A 25,884-nucleotide genomic window follows, 5' to 3' on the forward strand; every position below is an offset into this window, starting at 1 on the left:
AAGAGAGTGAAGCTGAATACAGAAAGGGGGCCTCTGGGTTTCAAGAAGAATGTGGCCGAGTGCAGTGGGGCTTACGTGGGACACTTGATTTTGAGATGAGAACAGTTAATGTCTGTGAGGAGTAAAAAGAAGATGTTTACTTCACCTACCTTCATAAAAATGGCCACAATGGCAACTCCATCTGGATTCTTGAGTGCTTCTATAAAGCTACTGTATTTGTTATTCCAGTGAATCAAATGTATCTGTACAGAATGAAAAAGAGTTAGAGAGCATGACAATCTTTAGTCCTCAAATTAGTGCAGGGCAACTAACATGTGATCCCAGAAGTTAAACTAAGATGTTTGCTAAATATCTGTTTTTAATATAAATTTGGCTTCCCTGGAAATATCTTACTTGTATCTGAGACAGTGAATACCCATGGATGTCAAGGGATGTTTTTACACAATATGAAATGTCTGCGGTGGCAGCTCATACCCTTACTCAGAGGCTCATTGGGGTGTCATGGTTTCTGCAGTTAGTAGGTCATAAGTGAGTGAACAAAATCACACTGGCCCAAAAGGACAGTTACTGGACTCCTAACATGACAGATGTACCTCAGTCTCCACTTTGCACTAAAACTTCCATTAAATACATTCCAATTTGGGATCTTTCAAGATGAACATCAGAAGTAAAGCCAGACGTTTATGCTAGAGTATTTTCAGAGATCAGGTGAAACTGGTACTCAAGCTCTTGCAGTTTGCCTTTGGAAGTTTATCCCACATGTTGGTATATTTATCAGTGGAGATACAACATTTGGAATCCAGACTCATTACCTTAGAACAATCTGCCGCAATGGCCAATCCTACCTAGGTAGTCACAACTAAACTACAGCACACATAATTCACCAGGCTTTTATCTACCACGCTCAGCACTATGACGTCATATCAACAAGATCAGCCGGTGCTAGAAATGTTATCCACATGCATCTCCTGTGGACTATTGAGCCCAAAGGCATCTTAAATGCTAAGCTGGAGTGTTAAGAATCCTACATTACAATGTATAAGGTTTCTGCTGAGTCTGATGTGTATATTAGAAAATTACAAATAGATGAAAAATATAGTTGTCGAACAACTGTACCAATATTTGTATAATTTAAATTTTTCAGGGTATGCCAAAAATCCTAGCCGACACAATAAACTGGGCAGCTTTTTTAAATGATATTCCTGCATCTCATCTGGATGCCCTCTCAAAGGGGCAGCATATCTTCCAACAGTTCACTCGAACATTGAGAATAAACATCTGTAAGCCATTACTGAGAATAACAATTCTGAAAATACCATGCCTAAGAATACCACTGCCTTGAATGAGGTAAGTACAAGGGTACGTTTAGTAGTTAGAGCAAGGTGCACTGTTATGTTTAGTATGAAGATTAATGTCAGGGATAGTGTTGAACTTAGGGTCAGGGCTTGGGTTAGACATGATGGGCACAGACAAAGAAAATTCTGACTGCCCTCACACTCATAGCGAGCACTCCCTGTATATTGGGTCATTTATTTCATGTTCAGTGAAAATAATTGCCCACTTTGGGAGTTTATTTTTTCTAAACAAAAACTTTGCCAAACTGGCACTTTTAAGCCTAGTGCACGCGCAGCAGAAAGTCAGTATGGCTCCCTTTACAGCAAAGAGATTTCTGCCCTGCATGCGGGGATCTCTACATAGGAGGGTGGTCCTTCACCGGTGAGGTCATCCCCTCCGACCCGCTGGGGACCTCCGGCCAGAATCTGAATGAGGCCCTATAAGCCTGAGTATGGGGTGGGGGTACATTTAGATCCATCTACAAACAGGAGTTTGTGCAGGGACTGGAATTAAGACTAAAAATTATTGCTTATGGCACCTTCAGTTTTCCTTTGAGATAATTCATCATGAAAAATCTAGTGAAATACATAAAGGAAAAACGCCCATATAAAGTAGAACATGACGATTTTGGAGCATTAAATATAGAATCTACATATAATGCCTTAGTCCCAGAGGCATAAAGCTACAATAGAAGTATTTGCTACTCCAAGTAAACACTTCACCATACGCTGATGAGGCTTATCAGGTCGGGCAAATACCTTCCAGGTTTTGCAGAACTTGGAATCAGGTCCATAGACACTAGCGGGCTACTCTGGAGAATGGCGGATTGCCACTGCCAGGTCAGCAAAAGGATGTCGTCCACTCCCCTGGCTCAAGACCACCCTCATTACTAACAGATGTTTTCCGGGCAAGCTGGGATATCAGTCCATTCAGTGGCTCCACTGAAGACACTGAAGCTTTACAGAGAGGGTGCCATGTCTGATGTGCCTGTTCAGCCAAGTAGTTTGTTTTTCAAAAACAAGCACCCCCCCCAAAAAAAAAATGTCCCGCATGTTCTGGGAGATTAATCCCAGCATGCAGAGGTCAATTCTTTGGGTTCAACAATAAACGAAAGAGGGACCCTGAAAGAGTTAAATGGGTGGGGAAGGAACCAGGGAAAAAGCAACTGCCAAAACACACAAAACGTCCCTCACACATGTACATTTAACATTGGCAATAAGTCCATTAATTAAAGAAACCCACAGAGCAAAATTATTTTTCTAAACAAAATTTTTTTGTTCATTTAGAAGAAGTGCTTCTTTTCTTGTCCGCTTTTGTTATTCTTGTTTTATGTACTGTATTCTGTTAGTTATTGTTGGTTTTTCCTTATGTGGTGGTTGAGGTGGTTACATGTATATTTACAAATAGGTACCCTACAATATCATTGTGCTGGGCTTTTGTCTTGTTTTATTGAATTTTTGTGATGTTTAATGCATTGCATATGAAAATGAAGAAAAATGCATAGAAAATCATGAAGAAAGATATATTTTGATAAATAAATGAACTAAAAAATGTTTTTTATAAAAATATTTTGGTCTGTGGGTTTCTTTAATGAATGGACTTATTGCCAATGTTAAATGTACATGTGTGAGGGAAGTTTTCTGTGTTTTGGCAATTCTTTGGGTTGGCCTTCCAGACCTCTAGGCTTTCCCTGCCGTTCCTGAACAGGAAACATGTCAACAGAATGACCATTTTAAATAAGGTGGATGTATTGTCATATATTGGCCAATAGTCCCCGGCAAGACAGGCCATTCGTCTTTCCACCCGTGGAGCCAGCAGAGGCTCCCCCGTTGGAAACCAGGTGCTTCTCCAACTCTACATAGAGCAGAGGAACCACAAGTTTGGAAGATGTGACATCCTCCAGTTTTTGGCTGGATGTCCTGCATTGCCCAAACTCTAAATGTGCCCCGTAGTGCCTGATTAAGAGGGCCCTGGTGTTTGATGCTATAAATATTGTGTCAAAAAAAAATCAGACACAGAGTTATTTGGAATGTATTGTGTGAGATAATTACATATCCCGAGTTTAGACTCCAAAACTGCAGAATAACATGCAGATTTGGGTGCTTGCTACTACACCTAGCTGTTAAACTGGTACTAAGGTGGTGAAACCCTTGCTGAGACAGTAGTAAAATGTGTCCAAATGACGAAATATCAAAATAATACTGCCACACAAAGTTCTGTAATATCCTCATAATTTACTTATTGTTGAATAATGTAATCAGCTTGCTAGGCAATTCCTTCATGAGCAGAATTCTAGTGCCCATGAATATAACCCATATCGCTCGTGCCATTTTATGCCTGTCACTTGTCTTTCTTGCAAAGATACACAACTGCAGCTATTTTTCCACATGCACTTTTTTATGAAACTCATAAGAGTTCACATAAAACTCTTCGGCCTATCATAAACAAAGAGTGTAGTTAGGTAACTTGTTGAGCATCTTGCCATCTCCTTTCCCCAAAGTTTCCCCCCAACGCCCTAACTTTCTTATACTCATTTCAGAATTTCAACAGCGGTCTGAGCAAATTTCACTCCTTCCATTTATTTCACCCCTTACATGTGTTCAGGGGATTGCAGAAAGTGTTAAAAACGGAATACTTTCTTTCAAAAGAAAAAAAAAAAGCACCTACCTCGCCGGAGTACCTCATTCCATCCACAACATGTTCGGATCCTTGTTCATCGCAAGAGCCCCAGTGAAACTGACACTGACGCAGCCTGTAGACTCCATTGAGCGGGCCTCCTTTGATCACTGCATCTCAAACAACACAAATAGTATATTCATTCGTTTCTAAATGTACATTTTGAGGATTTTACAAGGTATTTTGAGAGATTCCTTAGGCATGTTTATTATATACATTTACGGTTCCAGGTTTGGAGCAGGTGACTCTTGCTAGGGCACCATGTTTCGCTACAGACAGGCGTAAATCAATTTCATCACAATTGGCATCATTGTATAGTTTGCACCAGCCTATTGACACCAATTGGGCTATTGATCAAGCAGAAAATATATTCCATAGATCGCGTAATTATAAAATTTAGGAAATGTTTACACAATGAACAAGGTAGGGTCTGGCAGGTAATAGGCGTACAAGGAGTGACGAGCTTGGTGGGGTGAAACAAGCATAGACTGCTAGCCGAAGTCGCGGAAGAAGAGCATTTTAAGTTTGTGGTGTTAAGGGAGGATATTGACTGAGAGTATTTTAAAGAATACCATGTGCCACAACCTGTTCCTCAAATTCCATGAAGATGCTCCATAGTCGACATTATAAAGTAGTGTTGAATTCCTTGCTTGTTTTGAGCTGTTATTGATGTAATGTACTTTGTAATACAGCATTTGATTATTTGTACCAAGGATTTTTGTAGGGTATCTTTTAACTACCATCCATGTTCCGTGTTTTCTAAGCATTAAATCAAATGACAAACATGAAAAGTCTAATGTGCATTATATTCAATTTAAAGGCGGTCTTTGATGCCACTATGCGATATGGGCTAATTGAAACGTGGTCTCAATCGATCATGATTCCGGTTTTTAAAAAGGGAAATAGAAACGATGTGTCGTGTTATCGGCCAATATCATTGTTGGACTCTCTCGGTAAAGTACTGGGGAGGGTGGTTCTTCAGCGACTTCAAGAGTGGGCGGATGATCATAACATACTATCTGACTTACAGTTTGGCTTTCGGGAGGGTTTTGGCACAATAGAACAGGCACTGAACTTAAGCTTATTGATGGGAAAATATGTAACAGCAAAAGAGGGCAAACTCTACATGGTATATGTCGACCTCTCCGCGGCATTTGACTGTGTCTCCCATTCAAAGCTATGGTCTGTTCTTATTGCTATAGGCATTGATTTAGCCCTGGTAAATCTCCTTCGTGCACTATACTCCAATGCTTCATCCAGGGTCCGTTTTGGAACACAGGGCGAAGTATCTGAGACCTTTAGGGTGGAACGTGGTGTGAGGCAGGGCTGTGTCCTGGCCCCCTTTCTCTTCTCTCTCTACACCAATGGCTTGGAGGTGGAGATGTTGCAAGGGGCTCAGGACCTCCCTCGAATAAAAGATCGCCTCATCCCAGCGCTTCTTTACGCGGACGACGCAGTAATTATAGCGCGTACTCCGCGAGAGTTGCAGAAATCCCTAGATAGGTACTCTAAGTTTATGGGTAATTTGGACCTCAAAATAAACATTAAAAAAACTTATGTGATGGTGGCAGGGAAGGATAGGAAACGGGGAAAGTCCATTTTCCTAGATAAAGAGAGGTTGGAGTTTACTACTCAATACCCGTACCTTGGAGTTATGATTGATGAAAAGCTCAATTGGAAAGCTGCCATTGACGCTAGAAAACACCACCTCCTGCGAGCAATCATGGCCCTTATAAAATTCTCCCAAAAATTGGGAAAAAGACCTCCTGCAGAATTACTTCGCATTTATGTAGCGAAGTGCCATTCGACCGCACTTTATGGGGCAGGTTTGTGGGGCCATAAAAACACAAATGCACTACAAGTCGCAGAGAATATTTTCATGAGATTTCTTCTGATGACTCCGAAACGAGTGTCCACTTTCTCATGCCATGCTGAATTAGGCACTGCCCACATCGAGGATTTGGCAAAAATCCAACCCCTTCTATTGTGGCGCCGTATTTGGTTGTCATCAAGAAATCTAGTCACAAAGGCGATTGTAGCAGACACTATGTCTTTGGAGCACGTGGGTAAAATCGAGTGGCTATCATATATAAAAAGGTTTTTTATTGATTTGGGCTGTGCCAAATATTATGATAACCCTGAATCTATGTCTGAGATCTCTAAAAAAGAGTTAAAATCAGAGCTCTCTCGCATTTGGAAGAACTGCGGCTAACCAAGGAGATAAGAAAGCCTTCTGTTCAACACTCCTTGATTGTTGCGACCACTCTGAACATTGAGCCATACCTGATCTATGTTGAGTCCCGATTCGAGCGTCTCCTGTTGACACGCTTCAGACTGAATATTTTTCATAAACTCGTGGCCTTTCCCAAACATAACTCCTGGAAAGAGGCCTCAGTGGTATGCCCTTGTGACGAAATTTCAGAACAAACAACAATGCATACTGTCTTGTTTTGTAAGTTTTATGCTGACCATCGCACTTTATGGTTGATTCCATTGTTAAGAACCCTTGGTTTTAGAAGATGTCGTCCTGCTATGCTGCACCTACAATTTCTTAACACTATATTGATCACAAAAACTGTGGCCACGTTTTTAAAATGTATTTATAACCATAGAACAAATCTTGGCTGAAATACTCCCTGCTACTCTAAACATTTGTATGTATTTATATTCTGTGAATGATATGATTCTTGTATGTTATTTTATGGTTATAATTGTTTATTCATAACCGAATAAAGATGATTTATTATTATTATTATTATTATTATATTCAATTTTCTATTCCTTCTACCAAATTTTTCTTGTTTGAAAATGCATATCCCCTGTAAAGTGATATTTAGGTCCGATCATGTTTTGAGCAGTTATTGCCACATAATGATATGCAAGCATTGGCAATGCCCATAGGTCTGTCTTAAATGTGCTGCACCCTATTCTATCACAGCACACCGCTCACATGTTGGAGGGAACGTAGGGCTGAAGCCAAGTGCTGAGATACTCAGGACAAGTGCCAGCAAGTGCCTTGTGCACCAATCAAAGTGTTTTTAAACAAGATCAGCTTATTCACTGGTAACTTGTGGAGGAAGTCCAACTGGGATTTATCAGAAGCAAGCTTAAGTGAATTAAGTACCAGATGTGGAAACAGCATTGTGCACATTCTGAAGGTAACTGATAAGATATTTGTATTAACCAAGCAAGATAGCAATTCCTTATTCGAAAAAGGATGAGATAGCTGTATTGATCACCATCCTTTCCCCATTAACTCGGCGGGAAGGGAGAATGATTAGCAAAGCCTTGGAATGAGAGTAACATTTACAAGCACTCCTGTTATCAAGGGGCAGAAATTAAGATCATTGTTCATAATAATACCAGCATTTTGATCATGGTAGCAGTGACTCCCAAACAGAGCTCCAGGTCTTGGGATGATTCCCGAGTCCTAAATATACTGTTTTATCTTCATTCAGCATCAAAGTTACTGGTCATCAAATAAGTGACTGAAGCAAGGCGGTCCTGAAGTTTAAGGGGAATGTCAGAGCCAATACCATTTTTCTGTATCCAGATTTCAATATCAATGGCATATTTAAAAAGCCAACAAAATGACTTAACTCAATTAAAGGGATCAAATAAGCCTTATAGAACTCCAAAACCTACTCAGTTATTCTTAAAGAATCAATGTCTAATGTTTTTACTTTTAAAGTACTTTATTTCACACACAGCTAAATGCGAAACATAAATTGACAAATTTACACAATGAAATTGAGATCTCTCTAGCACCACCTGAAGTAGAAAGTTGTGTCAGGTGGTCGCTTAGGGCCTAATTACATGTTTTGGAGGTACGGGAGCAAGCGGGTTGCCACCACCACACTCCCTCACCGCCGAGATTCACTATTGCCCGCAAGATTATGACTTAAAAGTGGCCTAGTGGGCTGCATGGCAGTCCCAAAGCTGTGCCTCTATCAAAGGTGGTGGTGCCTTTGAAAAAGGCACCGCAATGGGAACGCCACACAAGGTTCTTGACCGGCATGGACTGTAAAGTCCATGCCATGAAGGAACTGGTGTGCATGCACACAGGGGGGTACATGTTATGCCCCCCTGTGTGCATCCACATGGTGTGAGGCACCAGGGTGTCCTGTAGGGCCTCCTTTGTTGCCTCTCTGCCACGGTTTTCATGGTGCTGGAATCGTCATGAGAACATGGCAGCCAGGAAACTCATAATATGCTCGGCGGGACCACAGCAGTGGTCCCGCTAAGCATATTGTGGCCTCAGGACGGCCACAGCCAGAGAATGGCGGTTCCCTGGCAGCAGCGGTCCCAGGGTGGTCTGACCACCCAACTCGTATGTGGGGCGGTCAGACCGCCAGGGCGGTGGTGGCTGGACCACCACTGTCGTGCCACCACGAGTCTGGCGGTCCTCAGAACACCAGACTGGTAATTAGGCCCTTAATGTTAAACAATGTATAATGTACGGTGTTTGTCAAGGAGTTCAAAGCAGGAAGTTCTTTGTATTGTAGTCATCACAGTGTTCTCATTGTAAAATACTTTCCCCACAATGTAAACCCACTTCCTAGTGTCATTGTCAAACTGTTCACAATGTAAAACCTGACTCTCAGGGTACTGAGGCAGAGCAGTCCAAGGCTGACTCAGGATGTGTTATGGGCTAGAAATTCAAAACTGAGCAACACAAAATAAACACTGTACAACCAATGCATTTTCTTAAACAAGAAAAAAATACTTTAATGCACACCAACTGACCACTGTACTGAAAATGCCAAATATTTGCAAGATATCAAGTGGAACCCCTCCGCCTTGCACACTAGACAAGGTGCAATGCACATACCCTAAAGAATTATCACAGGTGGCAAATGACCACTAAATGCAGTCTGCTCCCATGATCTGTAAGATACTATGTGACAATTTGTGGACCAGCAGGCTCTAATAATAAAAATCAGCAATATTTAATATGGGCCTACTGAAAAACATGAGGCTTTTCACAATCAAAACACTTGACTATACAGACTTTGTCGTGTTGTTTATAATATAACGTGAGACACCTGGAATTACATTTAAAAATCAATAAATTAGGCCTATTGCCTTTAAAATGAATATAAATATGACCATGTGACCCTTAAAATCTTTTAGGGAGACCCAAAAGTATACACTGCAATGAAAATTAAGCATTTCTCCTGAAACAGCAAGCATTTACTGAGTCCTTTACAGACCTAAAATTGGACCTTTATACTAAACCCCTTCCTAATGCATTTTGTCCGTAAATTCATAATGTAAACCCCATTCATAATGTATTTATCAAATAATTCAAAATGTAAACCCCTTCCTATGATGCTTCTCATGGTGTTCACAAGGTAAAATCCATTGCTAATGCTTTTGCCAGAGAGTTTAAACCCTGTCCCATGTTAAACTCTTTCCTGGTGTATCTATCAAAGTTCATAATGTCAAACTTCTTCCAATTGCATTTGTCAGAGGGTTCACAATGCGAAGCCCTGCGTATGGTGTTTGGCAGAATTTACTTATAAACTCCTTCCTATAGTATTTGTAAGAGAGTTCATAGTGTGAATAAAATTACAAATATGTCCTAAATTACTTTTGCCAAACAATATATTTGCATTCCTAAAAAGGCATAATAAGGATTTTTAAGTGCGGATCATCTACTTTGACGATTTGTCTGAGGGGTAAACAACACTAAAACACTTGCCTACTATGGTAATCTGTGACAATTTATGTAACAGAATGTCTGTCTACAAGCTATAACAATGTCTACTGACTATCAACCCTTTACAGTCTTCTGGCTTTAAAATATTCTTTTCACAATACATAAATTAGGCCTACTGCCTCTGATGTACCTTATCACAGTAAACAGATAAGGCTTATGCCTTTATCATTGGCTTGACACTCTAATCAACTCAGTCCTGCTGTATTGAGCATAAACTTTCTAGCATGCAAAAAGTGCAATATGAGCACTCTTTTTCAACTGAGGCGTACGCCTTCTGTTCGATCAAACCTGTCTTCAAGATAATCAACCTTTGGGTGGAGCCAAATCCCCACTCTCAGTAGTGCTTCTTAAAGCTTTTTTTCTGTTGACCACATAAGGTCGGAGGCAGCTATGCTGTGAAAACAATGCTAAAGATACATTATTTATACACAAGCCCCTTAGAAGAAATTTCACAAATTGCCTTACAGAGTATTTATGATTTAACAGCATTCCTCCTAATTGAAATCAGAAAAAAACAACTAAGAGTAATGCACTGGGAATTATTCCAACTAAATTATTAATGATACCCCTAAACTCTAATCTTTACCCTCACCACAAGTGCTGCCATTGCCCTAACCTTCTATCACTAGGCCCTACACCCCATTTCAAACCTCTAACTCTAAGGCTAGGCCAATGCCCTATCCATACTCTAAAACTAGGCCCTACATCCTAGCTCTATTCTTCCACCAAACCTGCACTCTAACCCTAATACTTTTTCATTGTTTTGTCTTTAATGGTTTTGCTATTTGTGAATTTCGTAGGAAGACATTTTGTATTAAAATTAGGATAGGGTCCCACACACAATGCTTTTTAGGTCGTGCCTGAGCCAGCGCGCAAGCGCTGCTATGTCGATGATCTGTTGCAGTTCAGTACGGAGAGAAGCCCCGCTCACTCCCCCAACCGATCTGATTTTGTAATGAGCTTGTTAGTCCCTCCTTAGTATCTCTGTGTCGTCATTTGTAACCTTCCATGGCTACTGGCCCCTTGACTTGGTTGTTACACAGTATGTGTTCTATTTTCTTTATTAGTTTCTCCTACTGCAAGCACGATGACGTGCTTCACTTACATTCAGCGCGCCGTGCGCGCTTTCACTTTTAAAGCGGCCGGGACAAATATTTTTTTCAGTCCGTCCTCCGGCGTCAATCTTGACAGAAAGGAGCTTGCGATGTAGGGTTGGAGCAGCCTAACCCAGCAGTACTTGCTGCTGATGTTTTTTATCCTTCTTTTTTGAGAATGTGTTGAAAATCTAAAGTGTAAATAACTCGGCAAGCAGCTCTGGAGCACTGGGGAGCCGTCTTCCGGCTATCCTCTTAGTGGCACGTGAAGTGCGCTGTGGCATCTGGGCGCCTTCGGGTCTTGCACACTGAGGCTTTTGTTCTGAAGTGTCTTGGTGTTTTACAAAGGCAGTTTGTTCCTTCCTTGCTTGACAATGACTTCGGGGGTTTAAACAAGTTTACTGGCTGAATGTGTGAGGCCGATCCATCTTCTGTAACAGAGCTGCGCCGCTAGCACGGTTACCTTCAATGGAAGTATAAAACGTCAGAATCTTTAATAAAAAAAAAAAACGCTGTGGAATAACCATGCACCAGCCACTCCCATCTGCATCATTAGATGTGTTGACAGCACCGAGATGGCCTTCTAGAGGACACGAGGTCGTGATAAAATAGGACTCTTCGAATTACACATTTTTGCACTACATTCATGCAGATTTAAAGTGTAGCGGTCAACCTATTGGTGACCTGATAAATATAGGCAGCTTCAAGGTGTGTTACAGAATAGCCTTTTTATTCCAGCTTGAAGACAAGCTGGTACCAAGTACCAGACACCAACATTCAGACAAAGGATATTCCAGCATAGCTCACTCGATGCAGGCACACCCGAATACAACACACCTCCTTACACATCAGTACAAATACACGGCAAGTCACGTCTCCCTTCATTCACCAAAGAAAAGCACAGTTGATCCAGCAGCCTCACACTACACAGCAGTGCAAACCCTCATACAACGGAGCTGATCAATATATTGATATTGGAGGAACATAATCTATTCTGTTTATAGCTCGAAGTCACAACCCCATGTTTGATCTTACTAAGGGCCTACTTACTGTACAGGAACCATATCAGCGGGTGCCTCGAAGCCCCACCTTGACAGAACTGTGCAGCTCAGGATCACGCGGGTCTCTTCGCCCTTTCTCCCATGCTGCAGCACGGCTCTAGAACAGAGTTATTTTCTGCACGAGCAGGAAAGGAATAATTCCGAATAATAGTGAAGCTACTTAAACTGTCAGTAGGGTGACCAGATTCTCAAAACAAAAAACGGGGACAGGTCATAGACATAGAAGTAGGACTACGATTTGCAGTAACCACCGACATAAAAGTAGGACTATTTGACAGCTGTGATAAACATAGAAAAAGGACTACGACAGCTCCCTCCAAGACCGAGATGAAGCATTACAGATGACAAATCAAAGGTCTTTTATCGGCAGTAAGCATTAATTCCATTTAAACAGACTTTGCCTCAACATTTGCTTTAGTCCAAGTTTGTTTTCTTATTAGATAAGTATATATATTGGGATTGTTAACTGAACAATAAAGAAAATTGCACAATCGAAGAGGAGTTTGTGCTCTTGTTTTTGCCACGAGGAAGTGAACGAGTGCATCGCTAGCGAGTTTGATAGATATATATATACACACATATACACACACACACATTCTGTCATCGTCAAAATCAGATACTGCTGTTTGTAGAATACTCCTTCCCATAAAGCACTCCCCCTACGTTCAGCGCAGTTGACTGAAATATAAATAATGTTTGCTTTATTTACGTGGAAACATTTACGCACATTAGCATAGTAAATAGTTTAGAACATATAAGACAGAGCTGGCTTTAGTGCTGGTGGCGCCCTGTGCGACAATGTTTGTTGGCGCCCCCCCCCAATGACCACCTCCACCACGGATTCTCTCACTAGCACCCTTTAACAGTGACCAAGTCACCATAACCACACTCTATCAGATGCATTATATATAGCGCCACTCATACCAGTGTAGGGTGTCCAAGCACTTTGCATCACACACACATTACACAGAGACAATCAATCATACGTGTGTAAATCAGTGTATAGGAAATGTTACATAAGCCAAAGGACTGAAAGTGTAGGAGTCACATGTCATCCATACTGGTAGGCAGTATAGTTTAAGAGTGCTTGGTGTGGAGAAGCACAAACGCAGAGTCGAAAAAGAAACAGCATAGTTGGGAGTTTTCTTTAATATTAAGAATCGATTTCTAGCCAGATTAACCCTTTTTGAAACATTAATCAATGTTCTAATAATGTATACTTTGCAGTGTGTATGCAGTTCTAGGATGAAAGTTAATAGCTCACTATTCTATATTAGGACTTTAAGTTATAAATTGCAAGTAGCAAAAAAATGTCTCTTTTGAAAGCAGTAACCCTGCTGATCTGTTTACATCATACGCACTCTGTAATCTACTTGGTACACGTTCTTTGCAGCAGGCATATTAACCCTCTGCACTAACTTCAGCCAAGTCAAAACCTCAACTATACAAAATGCTGATCTCTCTCCAGAAAGATAATTAATCACACTCTTGACATTTATGTGAGGCCTGGTAATTGCTGGGGGAAAGAAACGCTACACGGCGCCCCCAGGAAGCCAGCACTGGTGCGGATAAAACTCTCAGGGTTAAAATACACGTTGCGGGCTTGCAGGCTGGGAGGGCAAGGATTCCTGGATGATGCAGCTCTGATGCAAGGCAGTGTCCCGACGGTGCTGGTAGGGCTGGGGAGGCGTCACGAAGCTGCTGCTGGATTCTGCTGTAGTTTGAGACTGTCCGACCCTCGCTCGCTTTAAGGCAGAGCACGGTCACGGTGGATTGCTGCAGGCTGTAAAATCAGGGTCATGCCGGTCACAGGTGGTTCTAACCAGCTGCATGATGACGTAGGTGGCGCTGTGTAGACAAAGAGAAGGGAAATCCCGAGAGAACATGTCTCTCTTCAAAGGATTTCCCTTCCTGCTACAGCGCTCACCTCAGTGACGTCACCAAGCTGTGCAAACAGAGCATGCGCGCAACCGGAACAGAGAAAAACCGGGACATTTCTTTGTTCAACCCGGACACTGTTCTAAAACGGGGACATTTGACTCCATTGGAGTACAGTGTCGGGACACGGGGACATTTCACAAAAAACGGGGACCGTCCGGGCAAAACCGGGACGTCTGGTCACCCTAACTGTCAGTGGAGTACTGAATTCAGAAAAACTGACAACTTAGCAGACACCCACACGGGAACACTTCATGACACCTGTTCCCCCAAACTGAGAATCCAATGTGGGCTTGACGAGCCCCACCCTGTGAAGCGTCAACCATAGGTGGTCACTGATGAGGGCTCCAGGGGTGTGCATCCTGAAGGGTGACACTTATACTGTCGCCAGGGCTGGTGCTGATGCCAGGCTTCATAGATAGGATATGTTTGCATAGGGAAGACGGAGGTAAATGTACATGAAATACCAAGGGGCATATTAACAAGGAACAGGGAAAATTAACGCTGAGGGCGCTTAGCGTTAATTTTTTTAACGCCCGCTATCGCTGGATAATATCGCCTGGTTATCGCATTATTAACAACGCTAACCGCCTAGGCGATAAATAATCCAGCGATAGCGGCATTTTGGGAGGTTATCGCTGGTAATGCAGCGATAAACATACATGGATAGGGATATCCTTGTTGATAGCCCATGGTGGACTTAGCCATGTAATCCACCTCCCATTGGATTACATGGATAAATCTGAAAATTAGCAGACATAAAAAAGCAGCGTTAACCGTGGTTAGCGCTGCTTTTTTTGTCTCTAACAGGATTAGTGCGAAGCTTGATGATAGGAGAAATCTCGCTTAGCGACATTTCTCCTATTATTTTGCTCTGGAATGCCCACTTTGCATCTCATTAGAGATGCCAAGGGAAGCGTAGTGAAAAAGGGTGCTAACATGCGATTTTGTATGTTAGCACCCTGTTGTTGATAGGGCGATATTTTTATCTCCGCTTCTTTGGCTTTTAAAGCCAAAAAAGCGGAGATAAAGCCCTTGTTAATATGCCCCCAAGAATGGAGCACAGCATTAGATGACTGATAATGGCGAAGCAGTGATGTAGTTGGGTAAATATAATTGACATTTTAAATACTTATTTTCTTTTTAACTTTTCTCAGGTGGAAAATGTTCTTGCGTTACAGAGTAAGTTCATAGAATGCATTTACTAATGATAGGTAACGATTTCACCGACGTGTGCTCTTCTGTTGTATTGACTCGGTACAGTGTGTTCTTATTTTGTGTTTGTGAGTAGCAGCTGGTGTTTCTCTTTTAAGGTGTTGTTGATATTTTTGTCCGCACTGCGAGTCATTCTTGAATAAAAAGCATATGTGCATTCGTGTGCGTGAAAGATGCTGTGAATGAATCGTGTTGTCGGGTGCAGGCACGCCCCTTTCCGACAGCACCAGTAGGTGCAGGTGCAACCTGACCGTGGCCTACTCCAGGCTGTTGACACCGACACTTGTTAGCGAGCAGACACTGTTTGGAATAGTCTGCAGCTATTCATTATCACCTGCGACACACAGGGAATTTATTGTTAATTGGATCTCGTGAGGTGGAGCAGAAGACATAATTGTGCACAATTCAATTCGAAATCCTGAGCTGTCATTTTTAGGTCGAGCCTAGCGGCAGCGCGCATGCACTGCTCGCTCTGCGAGGCACGCTGTATTAGGGTATGCACTGGAAGCCCCTCCCACTCCCGCCCATATTTGGATTGGCTTGTGTCATTGTAAATTACAATTCGTTTTATTTATGTTTCAAAAACCAAAACATAAATAAAAGGCATTGTCATTTACAATGCCAATAGCTCAAACCCACGTAAATGTGAAACATTCTGCATTGCCAGTGCTTGTTTTCAATTGCATTAGCCCCTTGCCTAGATGAGACCATGCTTTTATATGGGGAATTCGCCATGCACCGTTCACGTTTCACAACATAAAGTCAGGGGGCGAGACACCTGTGTTTTGATATTGCACGCTTTTCTGCCCCTGCTGCAGGCCTGGGGAAAGGGGGAGGTGGGGGGGGGGGGAGGGGACTGAGCTCGTTGTTTGCAGCTTTTTCATCTGGATTGAAGAGGCTTTTAATCTTAAAACTAATCTTGAATGGCAGGAAATTAAAACTGAGCCCTCAGATTAAGGCCCTACATTCTGCCGCCATTGAGATGATCTGTTGGGCAGCCGTCGTTGATCGCATATTAGAACAGGTCACAAGGAAGCGGAGAGCAGAGAGCGACGCCATGTGACATGACTCAAAACAAAACCCTGCCTGGGTTTTGATAACGAAGAGACCGGAGACGGTTCCGGGGAAGCTGTGCACGGCATGTTTCTCAATAATGCCATTTACTTTTAAATTAATAACCAGATATATTCTATCTTTTTGCTTTCCTGCGACCCACCTCTGCGCCTCAGTTTTCGGTTTTGAGATGTACGGCACTTTAGCCATTCAGGGTAAACATATTGTGTTTTATACTCAGATTGAGGGGATTTCAATCAGCCTTCTTCGGCCATTGGCTTCTTTTGCGCTGCAACCTTCAGGTATGTGTTTGCAACGTAATCAAGCACATCTTGGATTAGCCTGAAGGGGTATTTATATGTCACAGGTTTACTACGACTATTTAGGCCTGTCCACTAGGATGATTGATGGACTCATTTACAGGTCTTCGAGTGGCCCTGTAGCACGGGGGAGCGAGCGCTGGAAGATGGATGCTACAGAAAAAGAATGAACACTTTTTTGCTGTAGAATCTATTTTTAAGGTGCTTTTCTTTTCACTTGCTTCGCAGTACACAAATGAGCAGTGGCAAAGCCAGCAACATCTGATCTATTGGCTTTGCCAATGCTTGTCGTACAGAGGCTTTCAAGCCTGCATGATTTATTTACATAGGTACTACATTTAAAAACATTTCCTATCAACATGGTGATCAAGGGGCTTTCAAGTATCCAGATGGAAAACAAATGAGAGTATATTTTACATCCGTGGTCCAGTGTTTGAAAGTCATTGCCAATGAGAATGCCATTGGATGTCCCCTGGCTGCCAATCCAGAGAGTGAGCGATGGATGACATTGAGAAGGCAAGATAAAAGAAGGGTCAGTGTAACTGATAGTCACAGGGGGTGCGACATAAAAGTAAAACCGAGCCCCACCAGTGTGGCAAAAATAGTTTATCACCTGCACCACAGCATCTCTTCACCTCTTCTTGGACTTGAATGATGCAACAAAGAGCCATATGGTGTACTTGGCATGACAGAAACCCCACAACATCAGTTTGAAAGTTCTTTCTCCAAGGTAAATGGTTAATGATTAATTGTACTCAGTCCTAGAATGCTTGTGGCACGAGCTAGCTTAATGGATGGCCTAGGAGAGATTATTTCAGGAGCGAGTCCTGGAGATGTGGCCCAAGTAGCCATGGATAGCAGCTGGTGGGACTAGTGGGGTAACTGGATAGAAAGGTGGCCTGGGTGTGAAATGCTGTGAAATGAGATTCATCCTTGAAACTTCATGTAGGCCATTCTATGAAAAAAGGCAAGCCCAGACAGGGAACCAGAATCAGCCCAGCACAAATGTTGAAACCAGCTCATGCTGCAGGAGGGCGTGAGTGGAACAGAGTCATGGGATCGCAGTTGGGTCTTAGGAGTGCATCCTGCTAGGAAAGCTGGCCCCGGACCAGCATCCACCAGGGACATGCCAGGATGGCAGATTGTTCAGTCTGGCACAGAAAAAAAGCAGTAGGCCAATATACACTGATTCTACGGTTGTATAGGCAGCTTTGCGTTCAGGTCACAGGAGCGGGGACGATCAAGCCTTTTCAGAAGATGCTGGTGAGGGCCTTACGCAACTTTCATTTAAGTTCCTGTCCTCCGAAGGGGGTGTGAGTTAGTGGTTTTGCCGACGACAGTAGAACGAGAAGATGTGTTCACCCACTGCATATTAACGGGTTTTCCCAAATGGTCCAGCTCCCATATCCACCCACATTGCTTAATATTTACTGTTGATTCAATCTGCAGTGCTGATCTACAAGGAACGCCACCAACCAGCACTGCCCCCTCCTGTAGTTATTTAATCACCTTCCTACTACAAGACGTGTTTGAGTCCACTGTGCTTGGCTGTTGTTGCCATTCACCCTCTGAGGAATTGCATTCTATTATATCATATTTTATTGTAAAATAGAAATGCCCTGAATTAGTTTTTTAAAGATATTGTTTATTTATTCCTGATGACAGTCTATAATTCTCCCTTAAAAAAATCGAACTACCAACTATACATTCCATTACAGTATCAAAAATACACCAATCTTATAAAGTTATGATTTATCTCTTTTTAAAACCATGTCCGAAGCTTGCCAACAAGCGTCATATTAAAAAAAATGCGTTCCCTCTGCATTAGAGACACATTCAGTTGAAAACAAACATGCAATACTCACTTACATGGAAAACTATCACTGACTTACCAACTCATACAGTGCCATTGTGAGTAACATGACATCAGCTCCCTTCACCTCCCACCACACGGTCAACCAGTGAAGTGCCAATATCTCATGGTGGAAGGCACGGCGAGCTGGCAACCACCGCACTTCAGTGGGCTTCAAGCTCATCTTTGGAGGCTCTAAGCAGCTGATGCCCGTTAAGGGGTGTGAAAACAACCCAGGGGTTCAGCCTCAGCAACCTTTGGTATTTGCATTTATTTTCCTATAAACTGTAGGGAAGGAGGTGGAGGTGAGTAGGGGGTGGGGGGCACAAAGGGCAGACGTGCCTCTCAGTCACCTCTCAATACACTCATTCAAGGCCATGCCCCCTCTCACACTCTGAATTTTGTTTTGAAGTTAGCAGGTCTGATATCATGCCACATGACTGCTAAGGATTACTTGAAAAGTTTCAACTCCTTGACTGTCATCTGTTATTACTTGATTGTTAACTGCAATTATTCATGATACTAAGAATTGAGGTTTGCTTATAATCTTCTTGGAGCAACGTCCAGGCCGTACCTGCTCAACACTCATTTCAAAAGCCAATGTCAAAATCTGGTCACATGTCAATAGAGCAGGTGGAAACCAAAAAACATACTGCAAAAGTGAAAGGTGTATGTCAACAGTTAGGTCTTCTCCAACCCAACACAAGTAGATAATGAGGCACTCCATGATTTACTGGCTTCGGGCTGGCAGACTCCACTTCAAAAGAAGATTTGGAACTATTGGTGCTTTAGAGCTGTCCCCACAATAACTACCACCCTCCACTAAGGCGTGACCACCCAGTAGTTCAAACCATCTGACATTTTGAGCCTTGTGAGAACAGTCGTCTGGTCAAATAACTGACAATACAGAGTGTGCTAAAATATCAAGTTGGCCCTGATTTATTGCATCTTCCTCCTCATTCAAATTTGCAGTTGAAAATGTTTGCCCTGATGAAGGCAAAACATGGTTTGGGTTTTTCTGTTAGTTCAGTTTAAGGTATCCAAGATGTTGGATACTGCACGATTCACTCGTACCATTTGGCACCAAACCATTGACAGAACACTTTCTGCCTCTGCTATTCACAAGGCAATTTTCCATAAGTCAGTGACTTGCCTTACATACAATACTAATCCTTAAAGTTTCACCTGGTAATTCTGGATGCTATTTAGACCCCCGCGTCCAAATCATTCTGAGAGGGTGTTACCAAGATTATTTTGTTTCCTTGGAACTGATTTCCCAGCATCTTAAGCCTCCTTGTGCTCAATTATTTTTTGTCGTGATGATGACCTGCTAACTTGTGGAAGGTTGAACGTCTTTGACTGTATCCCAGCTCGAAAATATTTCTCTTTTTAACTGAATTTTGCGTAAGAATAATTACAAACTTTTATCCACTGGGAACCATTATCTGCACATGTTGTGGAATTACTATGTTCTTTTTGCTGTTTCTTTCTGATCACTATATTGTGCTGCCAACACAATTTTTCAAGCACTGTGTGTTCACCAAAACATGGAGCACTTACTTTTTTGTATTTATCTGTGCTGCAATTGACTATATAAAAAGACAAAGATCAAGGGCGTAGCTAGCAGTGGTTCAGGCAGTGCAATGCACCCCCGCCCAAATGTGGAGGAGGGCAAGTACAACAACCCCTTGAGCCCCAAGAGTGCATCTACTAGCATAGGCGCTGGAAGCAGTGATGCAGGGGTGCTGCAGCACCCACGAAATAACCAGGATGGCTGTTAGACCTATCAGCCTTAGGGTCTTTTCCCCCAAAGTTTTTGCCTTCCTCCTCCATTTGTTTTTACCTTGTTTTTGCTGGCCTTAGGACTCTGTGCACCTTACCACTGCTAACTAATGCTAAAAGGCTTGTGCTCTCTTCTCTAAATGTGGTAACATTGACTTATACCCAATTGGCATATTTAGTTTACTTATATGTCCTTGGTAAAGTGGGATCACTGATGCCCAGACGCCTGTAAATTAAATGCTACTGGTGGGCCTGCAACACAGATTGTGACACTTGCTTAAGTAGCCCGTTAAACATGTCTGAGACCTGACATTACAGAACCTGCGTATGCAGTTTTAAACTGCCATTTCAACCTGGAAAAGAAAACCTTTTGCCAGACTTGAACTTTTCTTTTTAATACATTTACGTCACCGCTAGGTTAAGCCCTAGGCAGCCCAGGGGGTAGGCTGCAATATATGTAAAAGGTTGGACATGTATTTTTAAGTTTCACATGTCCTGGTAGTGAAAAACTGTTACATTTGTTTTCACTAGTGCAAGGCCTACCTCTCCCAAAGGATAACATTGGAATTACCTTATTACATCTTATAAGTGTAATTTCCAAATAGGAAGAGATGACCAGTTCAGGTTTGTTGTCTCTGAGGCACAATTTGGAACCCTGGCTTATAGTGAAGTCAGATTTTAAATTGCAATTCTGAAAATGCCAGTTTTACAAAGTTTGGAAAACAACACCAGTACTGATATCATTCCACAAAATCATTCTCAGCCATGATCACACACCACATGATATGACCATAAAATATTTATTCTTTTTTTCATTTTCCTTTTTCCAATAATGAACTTTTTTAACTGTATTCCTCGTAAAAAACATTTATAAGCTTGTCAATATACAGGGAAAATGACAATACATTTACAAAAAGAGAAAAAAGTCACAAATGTGCACAAAACCTACACAAAAAACAAATCAATGACAATATTACAGACAATAAATCACAAAAATAAATCTTTAAAGCCCAGGTTCCGTTTTTTTAGTCCTTGTTTGAAAGAGTGCCCTTGGATCTTAGGTTCTATACTGATCCACTCCTTCTTAGATGGGCAAAACCAAAACAGTGTCCATACTGAGCTCAGGAAAAAAATCAAAGTTCCTTCAAAATTTAATTCGTTTAGAGCTCCAGTAATATAACATTTAAATGCACTTGTTTGGTTGATGGAAATATTTATTGAAATATATGCTCTCCAAGTTTAGTTGGCTTATTTTTTCTTTTGTTTTTACTTTTCTGTTTATTTTAGCATTTGATTGCACTACAAGGAAAAGCACCACCTTGTTTTTTAAAAGGCAAGTGAGACTTTTTGATGCCAAGATTCTTACCATCAAAAGTCCAAAAAGATTGGACTCACATAGTCTGCAGTGCTGCTCAAAGTGTGGCTAATGGGAGATTATATATCCTCAGTTGGCATTCAGGCATCAGTGTAGCTTACTTCAACAGCTTTGAATTGCACTGGTGGACCGATGCACCAGATACTGAAGTTGTGTCTCATCTGCCACCATCTATCCCAACGCTGCTCATTCCTAGTGAGTAGTGCACCTGTGTGGGAGCAGTGTATTTGTGTGAGTGCAGTACCACCATCATGTTTTGTGCATTGTGAGGTGTTTGCTTTGGTAAATACAGAATTAACATTGACTTTTGTGAGTGAGAGTAAGCGATCTACTGGTTGAAAGTTGTTCCTCTGTGAATGCAAAGTGAAGCATATGCCTGTATGAGTGCAGCATGGGGGGTGCCTATGTAAGTGTTCGGGTCCAAGCATGTAATATTTGTGTGTGCGCTTTGCAATGGTCAAACCTATTGGCTTTGGTAAAGCTTTTTAGGGTTGCTGATTTGACCTACAAAAATGTAGTGCAGAGAGTGTAAACACAAAAGTATTTGTATGTCACCCTAGTGAAGGGGCCCAGTTACTTTGCTTACACTGGGGCCCATGGCAACCTAGCAATGCCACTTACAAAGATTTATTTCTGATGAAGTTTGGTCGTAGTGGTTCTTATTGACTTGGTTCGCATGACAATAGGTTTTTAAGTATTGTATAATTGTTGATGCATTTCCTTGGAATTCCACCTATCTATCTGCACATTGTCGTATGCACATACTTGAAACCCATTGTCTCTGCTTAATTCGGGTGAATGAAGCTATGCTCCGGATTTCCAGCATAGGTATATGACCTTGTATGTGCAGCGATGCTCCTCAAGGTAACATAATAAAAGAGGACTGGCTGTCCCCTGCAGTATGACCCAGATCCTTGCTCTGGGGAATACTTGAGCATACCAGGCACAACAGATTGTTTTATTATAGTTACGAAGGTCTCCTGGGTCATTCCATTAGAGTTCATTGTGCTTGGCTGCGCCCTCCCCCTAACACCCCGCCCCCCCTCCCGCCGAGCTCTTTACCAGGGCCGGTTTTCGGCCGATTTTGTTACAGGGCCAATTTTGCAGCTATGCTGCAAAAACGGCCCTGTAACAAAAACGGTCCCCAGGGGCCCAAAACCGGCCCCCACCCGTGCGGCGCACCTGAGCATTGCCCGGTGCCTGCTACGGCCAGTCTGGCCCTGCCTGCAGCTTTGGAAGAAATTCACTTTTTTTTTTATTTGACCTTTTGCCTAGCCCTTCTATCTTGACACTATTTCTGGTGGCTTTCCTAATAACGATGGGACTGGTATGTGAGGCCGCTTACACTACAGCTTTAGATTAGTCCTAGAATGCTAGTAATCTGTCTTTCGTCACGGCTGTCATAAGCCCCTGAACAAGAAATAATGCACTGCAGCACGGTTGGGCGCATTATGGTGCCCCCGCAAAGGCTGGGGCGCTATACAAGTGCATAACATGGAATAACATAATGCTGCGGTATTTATCCCAAGGCCCTGGGTGGCTGGATCCATGCCAGTTTTTCAGAATAACCACTGACTAGGTAGTGATTTCCTTTTAGAGCCTTTGTTGTCCTGTACACTACCCCTGGTAAAACATGGTTCTGGGCAAAGATCACACCAACAAGGGCATTATCATTAGACTAGATCCTAATCGGGTTTATTTATTGGTGGTGACACCCTCATTCCAGGTAATAATCGATACTGCTTTCAGTCCTAAACCTTTTAGCCACACGTCATTCGTTTTAGGTGTATTAAGTATTTTTGCCTACCTTGGCCCCTCACTCTGGAACTCACTTCCCTCAGCTGTCCGCAAAGAAACAATTTACACCCGTTTCCGCAGATCCCTGAAGAATTGGTTGTTTAACCAGTAATCCCAACAAGCTGCTACATTTTTACTAGTCTGGTTTTGCACCGGGAAACCCTTTTTGGGTAGCTGTCGCGCCTTATAAATTCAATAAATAAATAAATAAATAAATAAGTCTAATGAACTGAATGGAAGCAGAGCAAGACTACACATTCAGAATGCATTCGGCTGTTACACTAAAGTCCAAGGCTGGGAACAGTGTCTGTTATTCCTGGAGGGATGCACCCATCCAAGTATCTACGTTTCTTAGCCAGCGGTGGTTTCTTTATGAGGGCAGGGGCACGTCAACCCCCCCAACCATCGCCCGCTGCATGTCGCACGAAGTGTTAAAAATCAAATGACAATGAAATGATTCAATTGCCATTTTATTCTTAACCAAGGCGTGCCGCAGCCGCCAGCTTGCCTCCAAGCCAGGAGGACGTGTCCTCTGCTGCCGATTGGCAGCAGAAGGCCTGGAGTTGTGGTGGTCACACACTTCAAAGTGTGCATGTCACTTTGGCCGGTGGTCTTGCGCTGACCAAAGTGATATGCGCACATTGAAGCTCTCCACCCAGCTGTCTTAGACAGCTGTGTGGAGACCAAGCACAGGCCTCTAGGGCCTGGAGCATTTGGCCAACCCGCTCCATCCAATCATGGCGCTTCTCTCATGCAGCATGAGAGCAGCTCCAAGATTGGTTAGGGGAGGGTTCTTCATTCCACAGGCTTCAAGGACAGCAAGAAGGACACGGAGCCCGCGGGTAAGTACACTTACGTTTTATTTAATGAATGTAATGTGTAATGCATGGAGTTTGTTTTAATTTGGTGGGAGGGGGTGTTTTTATTTGGGTTTTTGAGGGCGGGGATTTAGTATGGGATTTTTCTTTTGACGTTGTGGGGCACTTCTCTTGTATCACCACTTTGAAAGGTCACCAGCCGCTCCTGTTCTTAGCTCTTCCTTATTGTCGTTCTGTATAGGATGGGCAAAGACATTATTATAAATCACAAGGTGCTCAGTGCAAATCGCAGTTGCCCGCACCATACATTTTTGGGTGTAAAATATTTGTTCATTTTAAGTACAAATGGAGACACACAGGAAACATACTGTTCTGGAAAGAACTTTATTTACATCTTTCCAGACTCAAAAAGGGAGCAATTTATGTTACCTACAATTTTCATAAATGTCTACAAACTCATTTTGAATGTAGCCTTTTGTGTAAGTAAATGAGGATCTTTATTTACCATGTCTTTGGGATTCTAACTTTAAACATCATATTTACTTCCCTATGACTGTGGTGAATGTACAGTTAATTTACTGACAGTGACCTACACACACGCCTGCTTTGAGGTGTTTTACCCTCATCCCACACCAGTCTTTCAGTCACACCTGATAGTTCACTTATATAACTTCAGTAATAAGGGAATGACTCTGTTACCTTAATGTTCCTAAATACAGGGGCTTTGGAACTAGGGGTGAGGCAGGTGCTGCAGCACCGCCAGGCCCAGATCAGGGAGATAATGGAAAATATTGAGGCCTTTCAATAAGTTTTTATTTTATGCAGTTTTAACTGTTTGTTCCAAAAATGTTAGTGAGTTGATGCCCCTAGACAGTCCCCCGAGTCAGATAAATGTTCTAGAACCACTGGCTAAGTAAGTTGAACCATGGCAATTCCATGTGATTTTCTATTTATCTCATGGTTTCCCACTCAAAAGCAACTCTCCTACTGAGGCGGGGCGGTTCCCTAAACCACACCTCAGATAAGCCTAAAGGATGCCCAAGTTACTTTTAAAATTGTGTTACGCCAAGGTCCATTTTTAATTTTTTTAATTTATTTATTGTTTTACTTTTATATATAGCGCGAATTAGACCTGAAGATATCAGAGCGCTTTACATGAGCACCAGTTTCGTTATACAAGGAAACATTCTTTTTTGTTGTTGTTAGGCACGGGCGATTAAGTCATTTGTCCAGAATCAAAGGATGTTGAGCGTCGTTGCCGAGACTCAAACCCGGTTCCCCAGCTTCGAGGTCAACCGCTCTAGCCGTAAGGCTACATCTTCTCCCCTCTTTCTGCACAAAGGGTTCTATCAGGGTTAGGTATCCGGCTCCAGGCCCCCACTTACTCTCTACTTCACTCCTGACTCCCATCTCTATAGTCTCCTACATTCAACTACCTTGCAGTCTCCTCTTCTCAGCTCAAGCATCTGTAGGTGACATCCCAAGTATTTCAGTAGGTGCTTACTTCAGAATATTCTGCACAACAGCACCCACACAGATAGATATCTGTTATACAGACATATATCCTGTTTGATAAAAATAAACAATGCTTCAATAAAGGTTTTCCCAACAAAATACCAGTGGCACACCGCTAGTTTACCGGCATTACCTCTGCTGTGACAGTAACTCCCTCCCAAGCAGTAGAATTGTTACTTTCGCATGGGTTTCGCATCTCCAAAGTCTGCTGCCACAGATTTTCAAAGATTATATGACTTATCATTTCTGATGCATTTACTGTCTATGAGATTCTAACAGGTGTTGGCGAATCATTGCGAACAAAGGACGTGTTTCTGAGGGGTCATTTAGA

General features: G+C 42.3%; 1 protein-coding gene across 1 annotated transcript in view; it reads right to left on the reverse strand.

The window, feature by feature from the left end:
* LOC146831111 (carbonic anhydrase 3-like) overlaps positions 1 to 25,884 on the reverse strand; it is a 265,313-nt gene that overhangs the window by 54,371 nt on the left and 185,058 nt on the right. Inside the window, exons 3-4 of the mRNA XM_085605341.1 lie at positions 4,003 to 4,121; positions 150 to 242 (exon numbers count right to left, since the gene is read on the reverse strand). Coding sequence (XP_085461467.1) covers positions 150 to 242; positions 4,003 to 4,121 — 212 coding nt within the window. The remainder of the gene's footprint in view (positions 1 to 149; positions 243 to 4,002; positions 4,122 to 25,884) is intronic.

The sequence above is a fragment of the Triturus cristatus genome, chromosome 5_1 (assembly GCF_964204655.1).
Source record: "Triturus cristatus chromosome 5_1, aTriCri1.1, whole genome shotgun sequence".
Lineage (NCBI taxonomy): Eukaryota > Metazoa > Chordata > Amphibia > Caudata > Salamandridae > Triturus > Triturus cristatus.